Raw genomic sequence first — 17,784 nt, forward strand, 5'->3', positions numbered from 1 at the left:
AGCCTGCGCGTCCGGAGCCTGTGCTCCGCGAGGGGAGAGGCCACAGCAGTGAGAGGCCCGTGTACCGCAAAAAAAAGAAAATTAAAAAAAATATTATCAAACCATTACCTTTGATAATTGACTTTATTTGTGGAGTTTTTTGTATACACAAAAATTCTAATTTTCGTATATTCACATATGCCTTCACATTCTTACATAGCTTTGGGGTTTGCAGTTTTTATTAAGAACCCTCTCTTCTACCTCAGGGTAGCCCGGATTTCACCCGCGTTGCACGACTTGCCATCGTATCTTTCTCTCCTACGAGAGTTTAAGGTAGATGAGGCCAGGCAGCTTGTCCTCCTCCTTCCTGTGACCCCATGAGGCCTGGTACCTACTGTGTGCTCAGGAAAGAGGGGCTCTGGGTTCTGTACTAATGGGGGCCCTTTCTGGCACCGCACTTTTGCTCTCACTGTTACCTCACATGAAATGCCTTTCCCTCCTCTCTGCCTATCTAAATCCTATCCCTCTTCTAGAGCTAGTTCAAGGCCAGCTCCACCAGGAAGCCTGCAGTGATCACGCTGCCCGCCTTGGAGTTCCCCCAGCCCTGCCTGGCCTTCCACAATTCCTGAGGCATGAGTAGTTTCCCCGGTGGACCGGGGGACACAGAGTCCCTGCAGCAGGCATGCTGTGGAGAGGAAGGGGAGGAGACCCTGGGAACCCAGGGAAGAGATTCTGGACTGGACTGGGCAGAAGAGTGTACAGCTCCACTCCAAGGGCAGGGGAGACTGCAGCAGGTACAGGCTGATCCAGCAACCTTAGGGCAGTGTGGACCCTGGCAGCAGGAATGCAGGGGCTGCTAGGGAATCTGGGAGGAACCCAAGGAAGGGATGGCTGCCGGGCTCTGAACTGGGGCCAGTCTCAGAAGGAGCCTGCACCTCCAGGGTTCCGAGGATGTGGCCAGGCTGTTCCTCGAGGCTGGTCTGATGGTGGCCAGGCTGCCCAGGGGGCCCACAGACTGGGCTAGCAACCTCAGCAGGAGATGAGGAGGGAGTTGCTGAGTGCTGGAGCTGCAGAGGCTGGTGCCAAGGGCTCTCTACGCAGGAGCTCACAGCCAGCCAGAGCTCGGTGTAGGGCATCCAGCATGGCTGAGGGGCCAGACGTCCCCTCTGAAAAGGAAGAGTGGGCAGCAGGAGCGGGTCAGTCTGCTCATTCTGGCCCACAGAGCTGCTCCCCCGCCTCCCTGGGCCCTCCCCAGCCCTGTTCAGCTGTCCCCCACCTCTTGCTTCTCTCCCACTGAGGACCCTGGGGAAGGGACCTTCTAATGCACAGTTTCTGACCTCCTTCTTGGTGCCAGGGACCATTCAGGGCACTGGACATACCTGAGCCCTGCCCAGCAGTGCCCAGTGAGGCCAGCGAGCAAATGCTCATCAGCCGTCTGTCTCCCCGCCAGCCTGTGAGGCCCTGTCAGGCAGGAGCCGGCCTTGCTCCTCCTGATTTCCCTGGGCACAAGCTGGCACTGATGAAATTCTGCTGCCCTGAACGTTGTCTAAACAACGGGGCCTCGTGGCCTAGTACTTAAGGGAGAGACCTGAGGTTTTGGCACGGCTGGCCCTTGGCCTCTCTGTGCCTCCGTCTTCCCATCTGTGGAATGGGTATGATAACAGCCCTTCCTCCGCAGTAAGCCCAGGACTGTGGGTGAGTCTAAACTGCCCACAGGGAACTGCCTGGCTCCCTTGGGGTCTGGCCACACTGGCTTCTGTTTGGCCTTTTCCCTGGGGTGTGTGCTCCCTGCTCTTGTCAAATAGCACCTCCAGCTTCCCGAAGCCTGTTCCTGAATGTACCCTTCGCAGGTGGGCAGGGCAGGAATGAGGTGGCATTTTGCAGCCCAGACACTTAGGACAGAGGTGCTAGGTCAGGATGCCCTGCAGCTGCAGCCAGGCTCTGGAAGATGGGGTCGGGGGCTCACCTACCATGTGCAGGGTCCCTGCAAGCGTCCAGTGTGCTCAGCAAGATCTTCCCCAGGGCTCTTTTCGATATGTTCTTAAAAAGAAATGGAGGGCGGGTGGCACTTGGTGGCCCTTTCGAGCTTCTGTGTGGTTCCCTGTGTCAGATAGTGTCCCCCTGCCCATGGTCCCTCCCTGGCCCCCACCCCTAGGGTGGCCACACTGCCCAGACTCTAGGTGGGTGATGGAGCAGCATGCAGGACCCATTTCTTCAGAGATCACGTGCTTACAGATAACTGTCCTTGGGCCCAAGTAGGCACTTGGGAAACGACTGTGAACAGAGAGCCTCTTGATGCGTCAGCTCCTTTAATCCTTGAAAGAGCTTATTTTATTCTCATTTTAAGCAGTGAAAAAAGCAATTTGGGGGACTTCCCTGGTGGCGAAGTGGCTAAGAATCCACCTGCCAATGCAGGGGACACGGGTTCGAGCTCTGGTCCGTGAAGATCCCACATGCCGCGGAGCAACTAAGCCCGTGTGCAACAACTACTGAGCCTGCGCTGTAGAGCCCGCAAGCCACAACTACTGAGCCTGCATGCCTAGAGCCCATGCTCCACAACTAAAGAAGCCACCGCAATGAGAAGCCCGTGTACCACAACAAAGAGTAGCCCCTGGTCACCGCAACTAGAGAAAGCCCGCGCACAGCAACAAAGACCCAACACAGCCAAAAATAAATTAATTAATTAAAAAAAATTTTTTAAAAAAGCAGTGCTGAGAAAGTGAGAAATCTGCCCAAAGCCACCCAGCTGGGAGATGGAAGAACCAGCATTTGCCCGCAGGCTTCATGGCCCAGAGCTGTGCTGGGAACCACTACCCTCACAGCCCACAGGTGCGGGGCTGCCACTTGCCACTCTCCCAGGCTGTGTCACATCAGGCTGGGCCTCGGTAGCCCTACATCCTGGGCAGCCTGAAGCGCAGGCAGAGCCCACTTCAAACCCTGAAGACCTGTGTTCACATCCTACTTCCAGCTCATAGTGGCTGTGCAATCCTGGCTAAGTTAGTGTCTCTTAAGAAAAATTTTTAAATGGTTTGCTGATGCTATTTAGAAATATTGATCTCTGTCTTATGATTTTTTTAAAATTGGGCACCTTGCCAAAGAATAACAATAATTTGCCTTTGGATTCTCTTCGGTATTCTATGTGGATAAATGTGATACATAATTACTAATCACTTTGTTTCTTCCTTTCTAGTCCTTACATCCTTTCTTATTCTTTTTATTTATTTATTTATATTTATGGCTGCGTCGGGTCTTCGTCGCTTTGTGCGGGCTTTCTCTAGTTGTGGTGAGCGGGCTCTAGGTGCATGGGCTTCAGTAATTGCAGCATGTGGGCTTAGTAGTTGTGGCTTGCAGTCTCAGTAGTTGTGGCGCACGGGCTTAGTTGCTCCGCGGCATGTGGGATCTTCCCAGACTAGGCCTCGAACCCGTGGCCCCTGCATCGGCAGGCGGATTCTTAACCCCTGCGCCCCCAGGGAAGCCCACATCCTTTCTTTTTCTTGTGCTACTGCATTGGCTGGAACCTCTACGTGGCACAAGCAGGGATGACAGGCATGCTTGTCTTGATTCTGATTTTTAGAAGGATTCCTTCTAACATTTCACTAATAAGCGTGAGGTTTGTGAGAGGTAGTTGGCCGAGACTCCTAATCTGATTAAGGACGATCCCTCCTGTTCTTACCTTGCCAAGAGGTTTTGCAATAAGAGGAGCTGTTACTGACTGTTCATCTATTGAGATGAACACGTGGTTTTTCTCCTTTTAATCTGCAGTGTGCTGTACTGTGTTAATAGATGTTTGACCTTGAATCATCCTGAATTCCTGGGATAAATCCAATTTAGTCATATTGCATTTCTTTAAACACTGCCAGATTTGGTTTACTAATATGCCATTTAATATTTTTGCATCTATATTTGAATATGACATTAGCTTATCATTTTCCTTTCTTATTATATTCATTGTCCTCTGGTTTTGAGATCAAAGTTATATTAGCTTCATAAAATGAATTAGAGAGCCTCCCCTTTTTTGGATTCGCTTCCCTGAGCTCTTTCTACATCTGGAAGTAGAGATGACACCTGCCTACGTAGGGAAAGCTCAGAGGCAGTCCCCGACACAGGCTGGGCTCCCCAGCCCCGCACCCCAAGCTCCTCCCCTGCCCTGGCTGTGCCAGCTCCCGTGAGCCTACCAGGTCCCGGAGCCTCTGCAGGAGCCGCAGCACGTCCTCCAGCTTCTCCTCCAGCAGGGACAGCCGCACCCTCTCTGTCTCCACCATCTGCAGCTCCAGCCTCAGGTGCTCATTCTCGTCCACCTTCTGCTGCAGCTCTGCCTGTGGGGACCAACCGGCTCAGCGCCCGCCCTGCTGCCCTCTGCCCCGTACTCACAGCACCGTCCCCAGGCGGGGCCCATGGCCTGCCTTGACCCTTTCACAGAGGTCGTCTCATCTGGCCCCCCAAGCCTGCCAGGTGGCTGGGCACATAGAAGCCCCACTGTCTCCCCAGGGATGGCAGCGAGGCCCAGAGAAGCTGAATGCCGGGCCTGAGGCCACACAGTGAGTCAGGCTGATGTAAGAATACACATCCTTCCTTTTCTGGTGGAAGGACTCCATCCTCCCTTCTCTTCTCTATCCATCTGCTTTTACTTTTTAAAGTTTTTTGGCTGCAAGCAACAAACCGATCTGGCTAGTTTGAACAGAAAGGGAATTCACTGGCAGGCTAGTGCCTTGTTCCCAGAAGGGACTGGAAGCTGGAGAACCTCAGGAGGAGGCAGCAGAAACATCTCGAGCCTCTTGTCTGGGTGCTGCAGCTGAGAACACTCTCCAGCCATTCCCCCCGCCCCCCCTCACTCGGGACAGAGAGCCCCAGGAGAGGGGCCCCACTGGCCCAGCCACAGTCACTGGCCCACCCCTGGCCAGGGCGCACTGACGCTGTTGATCCCATCAAAATACCAGAGGGTGGATGGTGGGAGGTCACAAAATGTTGCATGGCCACCTGCCTTCCAAAGCAGGGATGGCAGGAGTGAGGCAGCCCCCTCTCTTAGCACCGATGGAGGGAAAGAGAAGCAGCTGAAGGCATGGTGCCATTGGACGCTCAGCTTCGGGCAGGAGAGAGGAGGCCTGGGAACATAGTCAGTAACCGAGCTCCCCAGACGCCTGTTTGAGATTTAATTAGAAAGGAGTGGTCGCTATGCCCTTTGGAACTGTATCAGATCACAGATATGTTTAAAAAACAAAAGAAAACAAAACAGTATGGATTTAGAATTTCAGGCATATAAATATAAAACTCTTTTATCAAAATCAGTTTGCAAAAGTGCATTGTGCTAGAGGGCTTAGGGAAATAATAACTTCCCATAGCTTTCCATGCTTGATTACTATGGAACAGGGAAGTTGCCATGGTGTAGACAGACGAGAAAAAACATGCTAAGTGGTCTTGTTGAGATGGAGACACCTCTCTTGGTGTTGCCCGGCGCCACCCTTCTCCTCCACAACAAACTCACTAACTTTCCTTGAGGGAAGTGTCCCTCGTCCATTTCATCTGACTTTGATGGAGCTGCCAATCATGGGACCCTGCCCGCCTACCACGTGGGTTAGCCCTGGCATGGACGCATGACTGAGCCTGGACCATTGGAGCTCTTCCCTGAGGTTTAATGTACTGGGCTATTATTGTTCGCCCGGGGTTTCTTCAGTGGGCTGACGGGAGCCTAGAGCTGCCTGTGGTCCTACCTTCCCTTCCCCCGCCACATGGAGCAGGCCCCTCTGAAGTAGGGGAAAGTGAGGTCAGCACCCAGAAAAATACAGAGCAGATAGGTGGAGGCTGTCTGAGTCCCTGCATCCATCTTAGGAAGCTGAAGTGCCTGAAGCTCATCTTAGCTGTTCTTTTGAAACTGTTCTCCCAGCTCCGTATTCTAATAACTTCCTGTTTTTCACTCGAGCTGATCTGAGATGTATCCTTTAGCTTGCAACCAGAATATTCTTCATTAGACCTAAATCATCTTCTCTCTGAGTCTCGGTTTGTGCCTCTGGAAATGGGGCACAGCACTTGGCTGAGGTCCCTCAGTTCCGCCTGCGAGAGACTCTAGCATTGCTCCAGCTCTCAGCCTGTGGGACTCAGCTGACCTCCTCCCCTGGTGTCCCCAGGGTCTTCCCACTGCAGCCCTGGGTCCCCAGCTGCTCCAGCTCCCCCAGGGCACGGGCATGGTCAGCACTGCCAAAGTGGGTGAAGTAGGTCACGAGCTTCTTGGCCGTCTGGTCATCACACCTGCAGCGGAGGAGAGTGCCAGCACTGCGGGAGCTGCTTTCCAAAGTCTGCTCCAGCCTGGGCAGGGGGTGTTATTACCAAGTCTGTCTCCCCTGAAAGCTGAGCGGGGCTATGGCACCCCCTGCTCACCCACCCCCGCGGCCCCTTATCTCATCAGAGCAAAAGCCAGAGGCCTCGCCCCCTCTGCCCCGTGACCTCCCGACCTCCCTCCTACCCACCTTCACTCATTCTACTCCAGCCACCGCAGGCTCCTTATGGCCCCTCCTGCATGCCTCTGGGCCTTTGCCCTTGCTGTTCCCTCTGCCTGGAATGCTTTTCCCTCATTTCCTTCAGGGCTCTGCTCAAACAGCACCTGCTCAGAGGCCCTCCCCTGCCCCGCCTCTCCCTCACACCTGTCACCACTCACTGGAACAGAGGCTCCAGGGCAGGGGGCCTGTCTTGGTTAATGCTGTTTTCCTGATGCCCCCAAATTTGTTTGGCACAGAGTAGGTGCTTAGTATATGTTTGTTGACTTAAAGGGTTGGTGATAACAATGACCCTGGAAAATCAACGGAACCTTACAATATCATTTAAAAAGTCAAGGCCGCCCCCAGTGGAGTACCTGCTGGGATCGGGTACCCGTGGGGCATTTTACATCCTCGATGGAGAATCCTCACAAAACCTCTGTCAGACAGGTGTTACTGTCCCATCTGAGAGACAGGAAGACTGAGGCTCAGAAGTAGGGCGACTTGGCTGAGGCGCCCCAGGTGTCGGGAGCAGTGAGTTAGGAAAGGGACTGATGTGTTGAGGGTCCCACTAGAGCTTCGGGGCAGGTCCTGGGACCGCGGCCAAGGGAGTGAGAGTCAGTGGGGATTAAACCACCAGGAACTGTGCCTTGGCTCATCTCATTTCACCCTCACGCATGCCGGGCGCCGTCTTCTCCCCTCCCCCAACAGATGACGGGACAGAGCGTCAGAGGGCATGGAGGTGACCCAGCCTGGATGTGAGTCGGGGGGGCCAGCCTCCCACGTTCAGGGTCTGTCACTGCACGGAGGGGCCGCCCTGTGCTTCCAGGACGACTGTGAGAGCCCGGCGCCCTGGTGCCCGGTCCTGGGTGTCCTCACCGGCACACGCACCCACGCCCGCAGCTGGAGAGGCCGGCCAGCAGAGCCTTGACCTCAGCCGGTGGCCCCAGCTCCTGCTGCCACTTCTCACTGTCGTCCTCCTCGTCAGAGGCGGCCTGGCCCTCGACCGAGCGGAACAGCTGCTCGTCCACCGCTGGAGAAGCACGGGCTGCAGATAAGGGACAGAGGGAGGGGAAGCAGGCAGCTCTCCGGGGGGGTGCAGGGGGGAGGGGAGAGAGGCCCTGGTGCCATCTCCCCTGCCGGTCCCTCACCGCCTCCGCCAGATAGTGGCTTTCCCACCCCCTTGGGCTGTGCCGTGCGGCCCCCTCCCGTGTGCCTGGCCCGGGACCCCCTCCCTGGGTTTCAAACGGGGACACTGGGAGCGAGGAGCCTTCCTCTCTTCTCTGCTGAGAAGCCGGGGCCCATCTGTGCCCTCAATGGGCGTGTTATTTCCCACTGAGGACATGGTGATCCCAGCCAAGGGGGCCAAGACCCTCTCTCGGCCTGGGCCGGGGCTCTGCAGGGCACGGGCACCCAGTGAACCGATCTTCACCGCTGAGGGACCGCATGCCTCCAACGCCCAGGGATGTGCAGGGAGGGGTGTCACACGTGTGACTCGATGTGATCCCCGACGCGGCCATGCCTCCTGGTGCGCTCCAGCCGGAATGAGCGTCAGAAACCCCGGGCTGTGTCATGCCCGCCTGGGGTCCGGCTGCCCCGCGTCAGGCCCCGTCTCTGGGGGCACCTCCACTCCACCCTGGCTTGGGGGACATGTGAGTCCAGCCTGGCCGGTCAGAGCGCAGACCACCCAGCCACATGACTGGTGCAGGCAGGGCCAGGGATCCAGCGTAGCCAGGGAGAGTCGGGCCAAAACTTGACTCAAACTTCCAGAGAAGGGTGACACCGCTGTTCCTCCAGCCTGGGGTCTGGAGGGCGTGGGTCTGAGCTGCTGGGGGCCGCCTTGTCAGTGTGAGGGGAGCCCATGCACAGGACGGCAGGTGAGGCCGGGAGGGATGGGGTCTGCTGACACTCTTGGGCCTTTAAGTGAATTCTGTGAAGCAGCAAGTTCCCTTTAACTAGAGCCGGTTCAGGCCGAATGGCCTGACACTCCCGGACAATGTCCTGACTGGCACGGCCGTGGAATCCTCCACCTTCCCGCCCCCAGAGCATCACGCTCAGCAGCTTGGGGGTGGGCCTCGACGCCTGTATTTCTTTCTTTCTTTTTTTTAAACAAATTTATTTATTTATTTTTAATTTTTGGCTGCATTGGGTCTTCATTGCTGCACGTGGGCTTTCTTTAGTTGCAGCGAGCGGGGGCTACTCTTCGTCGCGGTACACGGGCTTCTCATTGCGGTGGCTTCTCTTGTTGTGGAGCACGGGCTCTAGGCGCACGAGCTTCAGTAGTTGTGGCACACGGGCTCTAGAGCAAAGGCTCAGTAGTTGTGACACACGGCCTTAGTTGCTCCGCGGCATGTGGGATCTTCCCGGACTAGGGCTCGAACCCGTGTCCCCTGCATTGGCAGGCGGATTCTTAACCACTGCGCCACCAGGGAAGTCCCTGGGCACCTGCATTTCATGAGGCTCCTGGGTGATCCTGGCCGGCTGGCAAGTTTGGGAACCACTGGCTCAGGTGTCCTGATTTTGGACACCCAGCTGCGTGGGCTCAGGGCCGTTCTGTTTTGTCTCAATAAGGTGTCCCAGACCCAAGAGAACAGGGTTGAGGTGACTGGTCCATGACTTTTTGATTATGTGTGTTTCTAATATTGATCATTTGTTTTTCGTTGTGGGAATTTCCTGATGATGATGATGGGGTGTGTGTGTGTGTGTGTGTGTGTGTGTGTGTGTGTGTGTGTGTGTGTGGTGTCATTATCGTCACAGTCGTCCCGGTGCCCGAGGCAGGGGCAGTAGGGGCTCTGACGTCGGGTGGGAGGGATGGCACCCAGCAGCCCGTCCACTCCTGCCTGCAGCTGAGCTGCAAGAGCCCTACTGGCTCAGACAGCTTTTCTCTCCTTTCCTCCTGATGCTCCACAGCCGCCAGACCCAGGTTCATTAAGATGATGGGCCTCTTTGCGCTCTTCTTGAGGGGTGACCGTCCAGCCCTACTTACACACCTCTTAGGATGGGGCGATTACTCCACCCCAGCTCCCTGGCCCGACCCACCCCTACACGGGATTGACAAGAGACATATTCTCCCATGCTGAGCCAGATCCTGCCTCCCTGGATCCCACCCTCCCCCACTGGGTGTCTGCTCTCAGGCCCGGGTGTAGGGGGGGCTGGGGGCTGGGGGCTGCGGACGCCCAGCCTCAGCAGGTAGGGGATGGGGTTCTGTCTGGAGGCCAGATTGCAGCATCAGCTCAGACAGGACCCTGGGAGCAGGGCTGGGGCACAGCCTGGTCAGTCGTGAGCTGGCAGCAAGCCTGGGTGTGCGGGACAAACCTTCGTGCAGGGGTCTGCTCCCTGAGCTTCTGTCGGAGCCCCAGGCTCCCTCTGGAGGGAGGTCTGGGCCTCTGGTCCCACCATCCTCAGGTTCACCACTCTTGGCTTGTGGCTCTGGGCTGGCTCGTGGTGAAGTTGGGAGGTGGCTGTCCTCCGACCTGTGGGTGTGGGAAGACATGGGTGTTGGGAGGGAGGGGGCTCAGCCAGTTTCCTGCGGGAGAGCGTGGGGTATGGGCCCGCCCTTCCACACTCCCTGCTCTGCACAGCTAAGCTGTGATATGCCTGCAGAAGCCCCTGTGTGGGCTCTGTGGCTGACCCCATTGGCTCCCTACCCAGTGGCCAGTATGGCCGAGTCAGCCTTCCACGGTGGATATTCACCCAGCCTCCCTTGTAGCTAAGACGTAGGCTTGTAACTGAATTTTAGCCAATGGGACTAAAGGCAAAATCTTCTGAGGAGCGTCTGCATCCGGGAGGGCTGGGCAGGGGTCCTTGATTCCGACCCCAGCGCTGCCAACAGGAACTGGCAGTGGGACTTGGGCTCCATTTTTCAGGTGGATCACTGGAGCCGATGCCTCTGAGGTCCTCCCGGCTCTGATTGGGTTCTTGCGGTCGGGCCTCTGTGAGAGGGCAGGGACCCGGAAGCCATTAGCTTGCCCAGGAGCTCCTCTGGCCACGTGCCGGGGTAAACACAGCAGCTGTCCCGGAGTAACTGGGACACGGGGAGAAGGCAGTACAGAGAGCCTGAACAGGCGTGGGCGCACAGGGTTGGTCAGGTGAACTCACCACCCAGAGGACCACCTGCTGAGCCAAACAAGTGGGGGTCTGCAAGGTTGTACATGAGGCCCAGGGTGAGCCATCCGCCACTTGGGGCCATCCAGCACCCCTTCCCCAGGGGTGACAGCTCCCCGATTGTCCCCACCCCCAGCCACAGGCTGCTCACCTGCACAGAGGAGGGCGTAGTACACAAATCAGCGTAATCCCACCCCCAGCCACCATGATTGGCTAAGGGCTGCACAGGTATAGCCAATGAGATGCAAGGAGCTGTAGGCTTGGGGAATTTCCCCGAAACAGAGGCAGCCTCTCCCCAACCGAGCAGGTGTGCCATGGGGAGATGTGACAGGCACCTGTGACTCTTAGGGGGCCACCTGGAGATGCTGGGGGCTACGGATAGAGCCTAACAATGACGGCAACAGAACGGATCCTTGGTAACATCATTAGAGTTGCTGGATCAGGCTCTGCCTGAAGCTAGAGCTAAGCCTAACCTTCTGTGTTTTTTGTTTTTTGTTTTGCGGTACGCAGGCCTCTCACTGTTATGGCCTCTCCCGTTGCGGAGCACAGGCTCCGGACGCGCAGGCTCAGCGGCCATGGCTCACGGGCCCAGCCGCTCCGCGGCATGTGGGATCTTCCCAGACCGGGGCACGAACCCGTGTCCCCTGCATCGGCAGGCGGACTCTCAACCACTGCACCACCAGGGAAGCCCTAACCTTTTGTGTTTTATGAGCCAGTAACTCTGACTGATAAAGTCCTGCTTTCAGACTCCCCCAGTGCAAGCCGAGAATGGGAAGGTGCTTGGCAGTAATCAGTGTGAGACCCCCTGGATGGGGATTCTTGGTTCAAAGAGAAACCGTGTGATTAGAGCTTAGGTCATATCATTTGAGGTCTACTTGGGCAGGTGACAGTCCCTCTCAATTCCAGAGGCTCAGACCACAGCCAAAAGAAGAGAAGACACAGGGGTATAGGGTCCCTGTCTCCAAGACTCAGGGCAGGAGGCAAGTAGCCTTTATGTGGCCCCAGAGGGCAGTGCTTGACCAGGATGAAGGGGTGGGGGGGAGCAAAGACGAGAGAGAGTCAAAAGAAGGCAGTTTCAGCTCCCTTTGAGGAAAAACTTTCTCACAAGGACTGCTGACCAAGAATGGAATGGGCTGCGTTGGGAGGTTGTGAGCTTCCTGGCAGAGGACGTATGTAAGCAGATAAGGGACTTTAATGGGTGGAATTTTGAATAGAGTCAGACTAGGCAATGTCTAAGTCTTCCCACTGTGAGGAATTAACTTTTTCCCTAAATTATTTAAGGACTTCAACAAGCAAAATGAGATGGGGGGACAGCCCTTATTCAAAGTTTCCTAGCAGAGGCTGGGCCTCCCCTCCCTGCATCCCCTCAGCCACTGGAGTCTCAGAAGCCGCGTCCAGGAGCAACTTCCTGCGTCAACACAACAGTAGATCTTTCAGCATGCTCGCTCGGCGCCAGGCACTGTTCTAGGGCTTTGAACATTTCCTCACAACAACCCCACAAGGTAGGTACCATCATCCCCCCCGTTTTGCCAGAGTAACTGGCTCAAGCCGCACAGCTCGGAAGCGGAGGAGCTGGGTTTACGCTCAGGCCCCTGTCTCCAGGCCCACGCCTCAGTGGCCCCACCAGGTTGCAGCGGAAGCTTGCAAGGCAAGCTTGGAATGGCCCAGCCCAGCTGCTGTCCTCGTTAGGTGACCACAGGTCACATGCAGCAAAGTGGGGAAGAGGAAGCCAGCGAGGACAGAGTTCAGAGCGTGGGACGGATGAGGACACACTCTGGAATTTTCCAAGTGCAACGGGGCTGCAGAGAAACAGAGTGGGCTGTTACTCTCGTCCAGCAACTGGTCTCTAACGGCCTGTATCGCTGCCCCTCTCTCTGCTGGGTCGATCTGCAGGATCGTTCGCGTGTCACACAGATGAGCTGTAATATCTCCACCTTGAAACAAACGCAACAACCCTCCCACCACGTGGCTCCTCCCCCCGCTTCTCTGCCTGCTCTGCTCACATCTTGTCACCCGGCACCGCCACACTGCCGGGCCTGCAGAGGCAGGGCTGACCCCACATCGCTCCCTCACTGGATGCCTCCTTCCCTTGGCTTCCGGGAGACGCTCAAGCTCCCCTGCACCCTTTCTTGTCTGCTCTGCTACTTCCTCCTCTTCATCCTGGCCCCTAACCCCCGCGGCCCTCGGGCACCACCCGAGGACCTCTTCCCTTCTTCGTATGCGCTCCCTCTGTAAGGTCTCAGCCGTGCTGTGGCTTCAAGCACCAGTGGCTTCCAAATCTGCCTCTAGCTCTGGCTTCTCAGATCGGGTTTCCCAGTGAGCTCTTCAGCACAGCTGCTGCCTTGGCGTCTCCACCTGGATGTCCCACAGGCATCTCCACCGCCTCCTTGTCTTACTCCGTCTGCCTCTCCTGCTCCTCCCGTCCCCGTGTAAAGCGCCGTCACCCACTTGGCCACTCAAACAGTGTCCGTTGGGTTTGGCCACCTGGAGGTCATACGCAGGGCCTAGTCCGGGGGGGGCCGCAGCAACGGTGCTGGGCGGAGGGTTGCAGTATATATGCTATTCTGTGGCACCTACAGTGCCTGGGTCCGTGCAGGCGGGGGTGGGCGGGGAGAGGGGCGCAGTCCCTGCCCTCAGTGGTCCTCTGGGTGGAGACACGGGACCATCAGGCAGGGAGAGCAGAGACAGCCCTCATTCTTCAGGGCCGTGCCCGCTGGACACAGGGCTGGACCTCCCCCAGACAAGGAGGGCGCTGGGTCTGCAGGGCGGGGCGGGCGGCCTGAAGGAGGCAGGACCTGGGGTTGAGCAGCGTGAAAGAGGCCTGGGCGGAAGAAGAGAGGTGGCAGGTGTTTGGGGACCGACGGGGGCAGCAGGGCCAGGGTAGCGGGCTCGCAGAGCAGACCAGAGAACGGGGGAGCTGGCCCTGAGCTGGCACCCAGCTCTGGGCTGGGCCTTGGTGTGTTATTCCGGGCAACCCTCATCCCTGGGCTCTGAGTTTGCTGTTTCTCAGAGGATGAAAAGATCATGTCACAGAGGTGTTGGGGGCAGGACGGTGATGCGGAGCTGCCCACGGCCCACTCCCTGCTTCACAGGCCCCACTGAGCTTCATACTACAGGTGGTGGAAGCATGTGTTAGGCTGACCCAGATGGAATTGCTGACTTCCTGCTTTTGACCTGCACAAGGCCACCTGAGAGTGGTTCAGACTAAGAGGACACGTCTGTGTAATATTTCTTGATTGACCGACTGCAAACCCTCACTGCAGTAGTTTGTGAAAGGCTTTGTTGCAATAGTCCGGCCTTAGAAATCTGACAGCTCTTGGCCCTGGGACTGGACCACAGGGCCCAGTGGTTTAATGAGGGTTTCCCATAAGAACGAGATCCCTGGGGTTGGCTCTGGGGAGATGCAGTGACCTGGGGGCAGGTGGAGGTCACCTGTGGCGCCTCCCTGACTTGCAGCTCTAGCTTCTTTGAATGCTCCAGCCCCAAAGTCACAGAGAGGACCCTGTAACCTGATAAGTATGTGTCTCTTTCCACCCACCCCCAGGCCATCAGCACTTGCTGTCACGGCCATTTTCTGGAAAACAGCTCTGACCCTGCTCCAAAGCCTTCTGTGTCATCCCATGGCCGATCGGACAAGTCCAGATCCCCCCATATTCCAGCCGCTCCCCAAGCTAGTTTCCGCAAGTGATGAAGCTAAGATCGGAGGAGGAAGGGATATATTTTGTTCAAGAGGGTCCCACAGGTGGAGAGAAGCCCCCCTGCCCACCTCCACTTCTGCACTCCAGTCCCCACTCTACTCTGGCTGCCAAAGGGAGCAGAGGTCAGCTCTGACCTCGTCCATCTTCCCTGCGAAATGCTTCAGTGGCTCTCTGTGGCCAAGAGAAAGAACGCCAGTGTCCTTAACACAACCTCGAGGGTCCTTCACGGTCTGACCCGGCCCAGCCCTCCAGCTCATGGCTGCTGATGCCGCCTGCGCATGGCAGAGCCAGACCCACAGACCCTCTGGCGCGTTGCCCTCTAGGTCCTTGCACGTGATGACCACGGCCAGCACCTTACTGTGTTCCAGACGCTGCTCTGAGTGTTCTTTTCCCTTATATATACAGATTTAATTTTTTAAAATTGAAGTATAGTTAAATTACGTTATATTAGTTTCAAGTGTACCGCAAAGTGATTCAGTTATACTTGTGTGTATGTGTATGTATACACACACACACACACACACACACACACATATTCTTTTTCAGATTCTTTTCCTGCATAGGTTATTACAAGATACTGAGTAGAGTTCCCTGTGCTCTACAGTAGGTCTTTGTTGCTTACCTATTTATTTTATAGATGGTATGTACGCTCTGAGTGTTTTAATGAAAAAAGTCATCTATTCCTCCCAGCAGCCCTAAGAAAAACTTATTCTCATTCCTACCATTTCACAGATGAGAAAACTGACGTCCAGAGCTGGGGAAACTTGCTGAGACCACGCAGATCCCTCGAGCTGCAGTGTGTACCCATCCCGAGCTAGTTCTGCCTGGAAAACCCTGCTGGTCCTTCAACCACCCACCTGCCGGGTCCCCGGCACAAATGTCGCTTCCTTTCAGAACTTGCCTCCCTACCTGGATGCCCTGAGCTCCCACGGTCTCCAGCGGCTGTTGTGCTGTGTTTCCCCCATCAGACGGCGTTTCCTGGAGGGCAGCCAGCACAGGACAGAGTGGCCCGTCAAGGTTTGTTGAACGATGAATGCGGGAACGGATGAATGACACCACTGGCAGCAGTTCACGGTGACCAGCGGGAGGGCAGGTCAGGCGAGGGCAAGTCCAGCGCCCCGGGGGGGATTCCAGCTCCTCCTGTCCCTCTGTTCTTGGATTGTTCCAGAAAGACAGGAGAGCGCTAGCTTTGGAGCCACAGACCGGGGGCGAGTCCCATCCCCATCACTGCCAAGTCCCATGGATGGGGGCTGACAGAGGGGTGGACCCCCCAGGTGAGAGGGTGAGGAAGACCTTCCCAAACTGCAGGCATTTTGGGTCACTGGCCCTATTGTTGACTAATACAGATTTCCTTTCATAGGAAACATTATCACCAAGAGTAAAAAGCCACTGTCTCTTGCCATAAATAGAAGGTAACCAGAAAAACAAAGACAACAAAACAGCCAGTTCTAGCTAGATCCTGTTTTCAGGCTGTTCTTTCTTTGTTAAAAAGAGAGGGTGGCTAAGGGGAGTTAGAGATTCACCCGGTCAGCCCAGGACCTGAGACAACCAGGACTGCAAAGGCCGGCAGAGGCCCTCGCTGGCCTGTGACCCCACGTCCACCCCCTGCCCACCTCGGGCCACTCTCCTCTGGGGGCACAGAGGGGCTGGGGGACCTGCAGAGACACCTGTCACCCCACAGGCACAGCGGAGCACCTCCCTCTCAGCTGCAGGCCCTCCTGGGGAGAGGCGGGCCCATGGTAGCCCACGGTCCCCTCACGCCCGGACAGACCACGTCCTTGTGCCAGCAGGGCGTTCCCTCCAGCTGTGCACCTCTGCGTGCCGCCCTGAGCCCCGAGTGAGCCTCCCTCTGACGCCTTCTTCCTGCTGGAGCCCGGTGGCCAACACGATCTGACAAGGGCCAGATGTTCCCCTCTACTCCTTCCAGCCCTGGCAGCTCACGCCCAGCTCCGGGCCTCCGACGGACATAGCCTCCCTTGGTTCTGTGATGCAAAGGGGGGTTCTCGGGAGCTGCCTAATCTGGGTTCCACCCCACAGGACCGTGGCTTTCCGATGTGACGCTCCGCAACTGCCCCTGCCCCCCGGCCTCCATCTCAATCCTCTCTTCATTCACCAGTAAACACTGATGGGCCCTAGGGTCCCATGAAGATGAAAAGAAATAACGGTACTTTTAAACACGGGGAGCTCCTGCCTCCGTTTAGTATTCAAGGGGATTTTAGGTGGCATTCGGATGAACAGGTTGTGTGTGTGTGTGTGTGTGTGTGTGTGTGTGTGTGTGTGTGTGTGTGTTAAACAGTTAAGTATTTAGTATAATGTGCACTAAAGACAATTAATGAACCATTTTAGTTTTATGTTGATGACAGCGATAAAACTTCCTTTTAAATTAAGTAAAAAGAGTGAGATGATTTAAGGAAAAATAGTAACTAAAGGATAACAATACGGGTGCTCTGCAGGTATGGTTAAAGGTGACACAGCTCCTGGGAGAGTGTCTGAAATTTGGCAAACGCTTGGACAGCAGCACGTCATAAGCTGTGGACACTGTCGGAGCCAAGCTCTTGCCGTGTCCCTCAGCCACTCGTTCTATCCCCCGCACAGCAGAGGACCCCACCGCTAACATACTGACACCCTCTTTTTATAACATTCCTGTGCTATCCCTAAATGAGCTAATAGACCCTGTCTTTACATACACTTTGAAGAAATTAATGTGATGCCTTGTGATTTAAAGGAGAAAGGAATTTTATAACATACATTTCAATAAGTAAATGCTCAGATATAAAGAATATTTCAGATGCTTAAAACTATAATGGCTAAGTTTGAATTTGAGAGAGGTAAGGTAATGTTCAGTGGAATGTTGTTGACACTCTTTCCCTATAGTTGACATTTTGAAATAAGGACTAGGAAAAGATACTCAGATAGATGGTGGAGGGACGGATGGACAGACAGATAGACAGATATGCAGACTCCCTGGGACGCAGAGTAATGAATGCCAGTGGACACAGGAACTCCTTACCAGCTGGTAAACCTTCACAAATGTTGCTATCACCTGTGATGTGGTTATGCAATGATGAGCCACCCTTGGAAAATTCCAAACAAGTCAAAGTATAACCTTCCCTCAACTCACACTGCATTGCATTCTTGCAAAATTCTTTGCATATTAAACCTGTGCAAAAAAACTGTGTTTGTATGGAAAGCAGACTTAGGACCTAGGCTCAGATAATTGGAGTGAAAGCAAGTTTTTCGCAGAACGAACACACAGCAGGGCATTTGAAAGTCATGGGGGGTACAAGGCAGTCCTGGTGGGTTGTACAGGACCCACCTGGAGGCCTGTATCCCTGGAATCCACCCCCAAGTGCTGGCAGCACCGTCTTCCTAGTCACTGAAACAAACAGTCCCTCCCCACAAATTTCCAGAACGTCTCTGGGGGAGATATTGCTCCCCTGGAGATACCTTGTTCTCACATTCACAGGCTGCAGGGATTAGGGTGTGGGATCGCCGGGGTCATTCCTAGAAATTCTGCCCACCCGCACAGTAGCCAT

At 55.5% G+C, this 17,784-nt stretch overlaps 1 protein-coding gene across 1 annotated transcript in view; it reads right to left on the bottom strand.

Moving 5' to 3' along the window:
• Positions 1-1,008: 1,008 nt before the first annotated feature.
• The window catches only part of EFCC1 (EF-hand and coiled-coil domain containing 1), a gene marked incomplete at both ends in the record, with an annotated part of 32,088 nt that continues 15,312 nt past the window's right edge, over positions 1,009-17,784 (bottom strand). The window contains 6 exons of the mRNA XM_082847362.1: positions 1,009-1,145; positions 1,950-2,019; positions 4,155-4,295; positions 6,081-6,222; positions 7,338-7,479; positions 9,762-9,919. Of these exons, the coding sequence (XP_082703488.1) occupies positions 1,009-1,145; positions 1,950-2,019; positions 4,155-4,295; positions 6,081-6,222; positions 7,338-7,479; positions 9,762-9,919 (790 nt within the window). The remainder of the gene's footprint in view (positions 1,146-1,949; positions 2,020-4,154; positions 4,296-6,080; positions 6,223-7,337; positions 7,480-9,761; positions 9,920-17,784) is intronic.

The sequence above is a fragment of the Leucopleurus acutus genome, assembly GCF_964270905.1.
Source record: "Leucopleurus acutus genome assembly, chromosome: 10".
Taxonomy (NCBI): domain Eukaryota; kingdom Metazoa; phylum Chordata; class Mammalia; order Artiodactyla; family Delphinidae; genus Leucopleurus; species Leucopleurus acutus.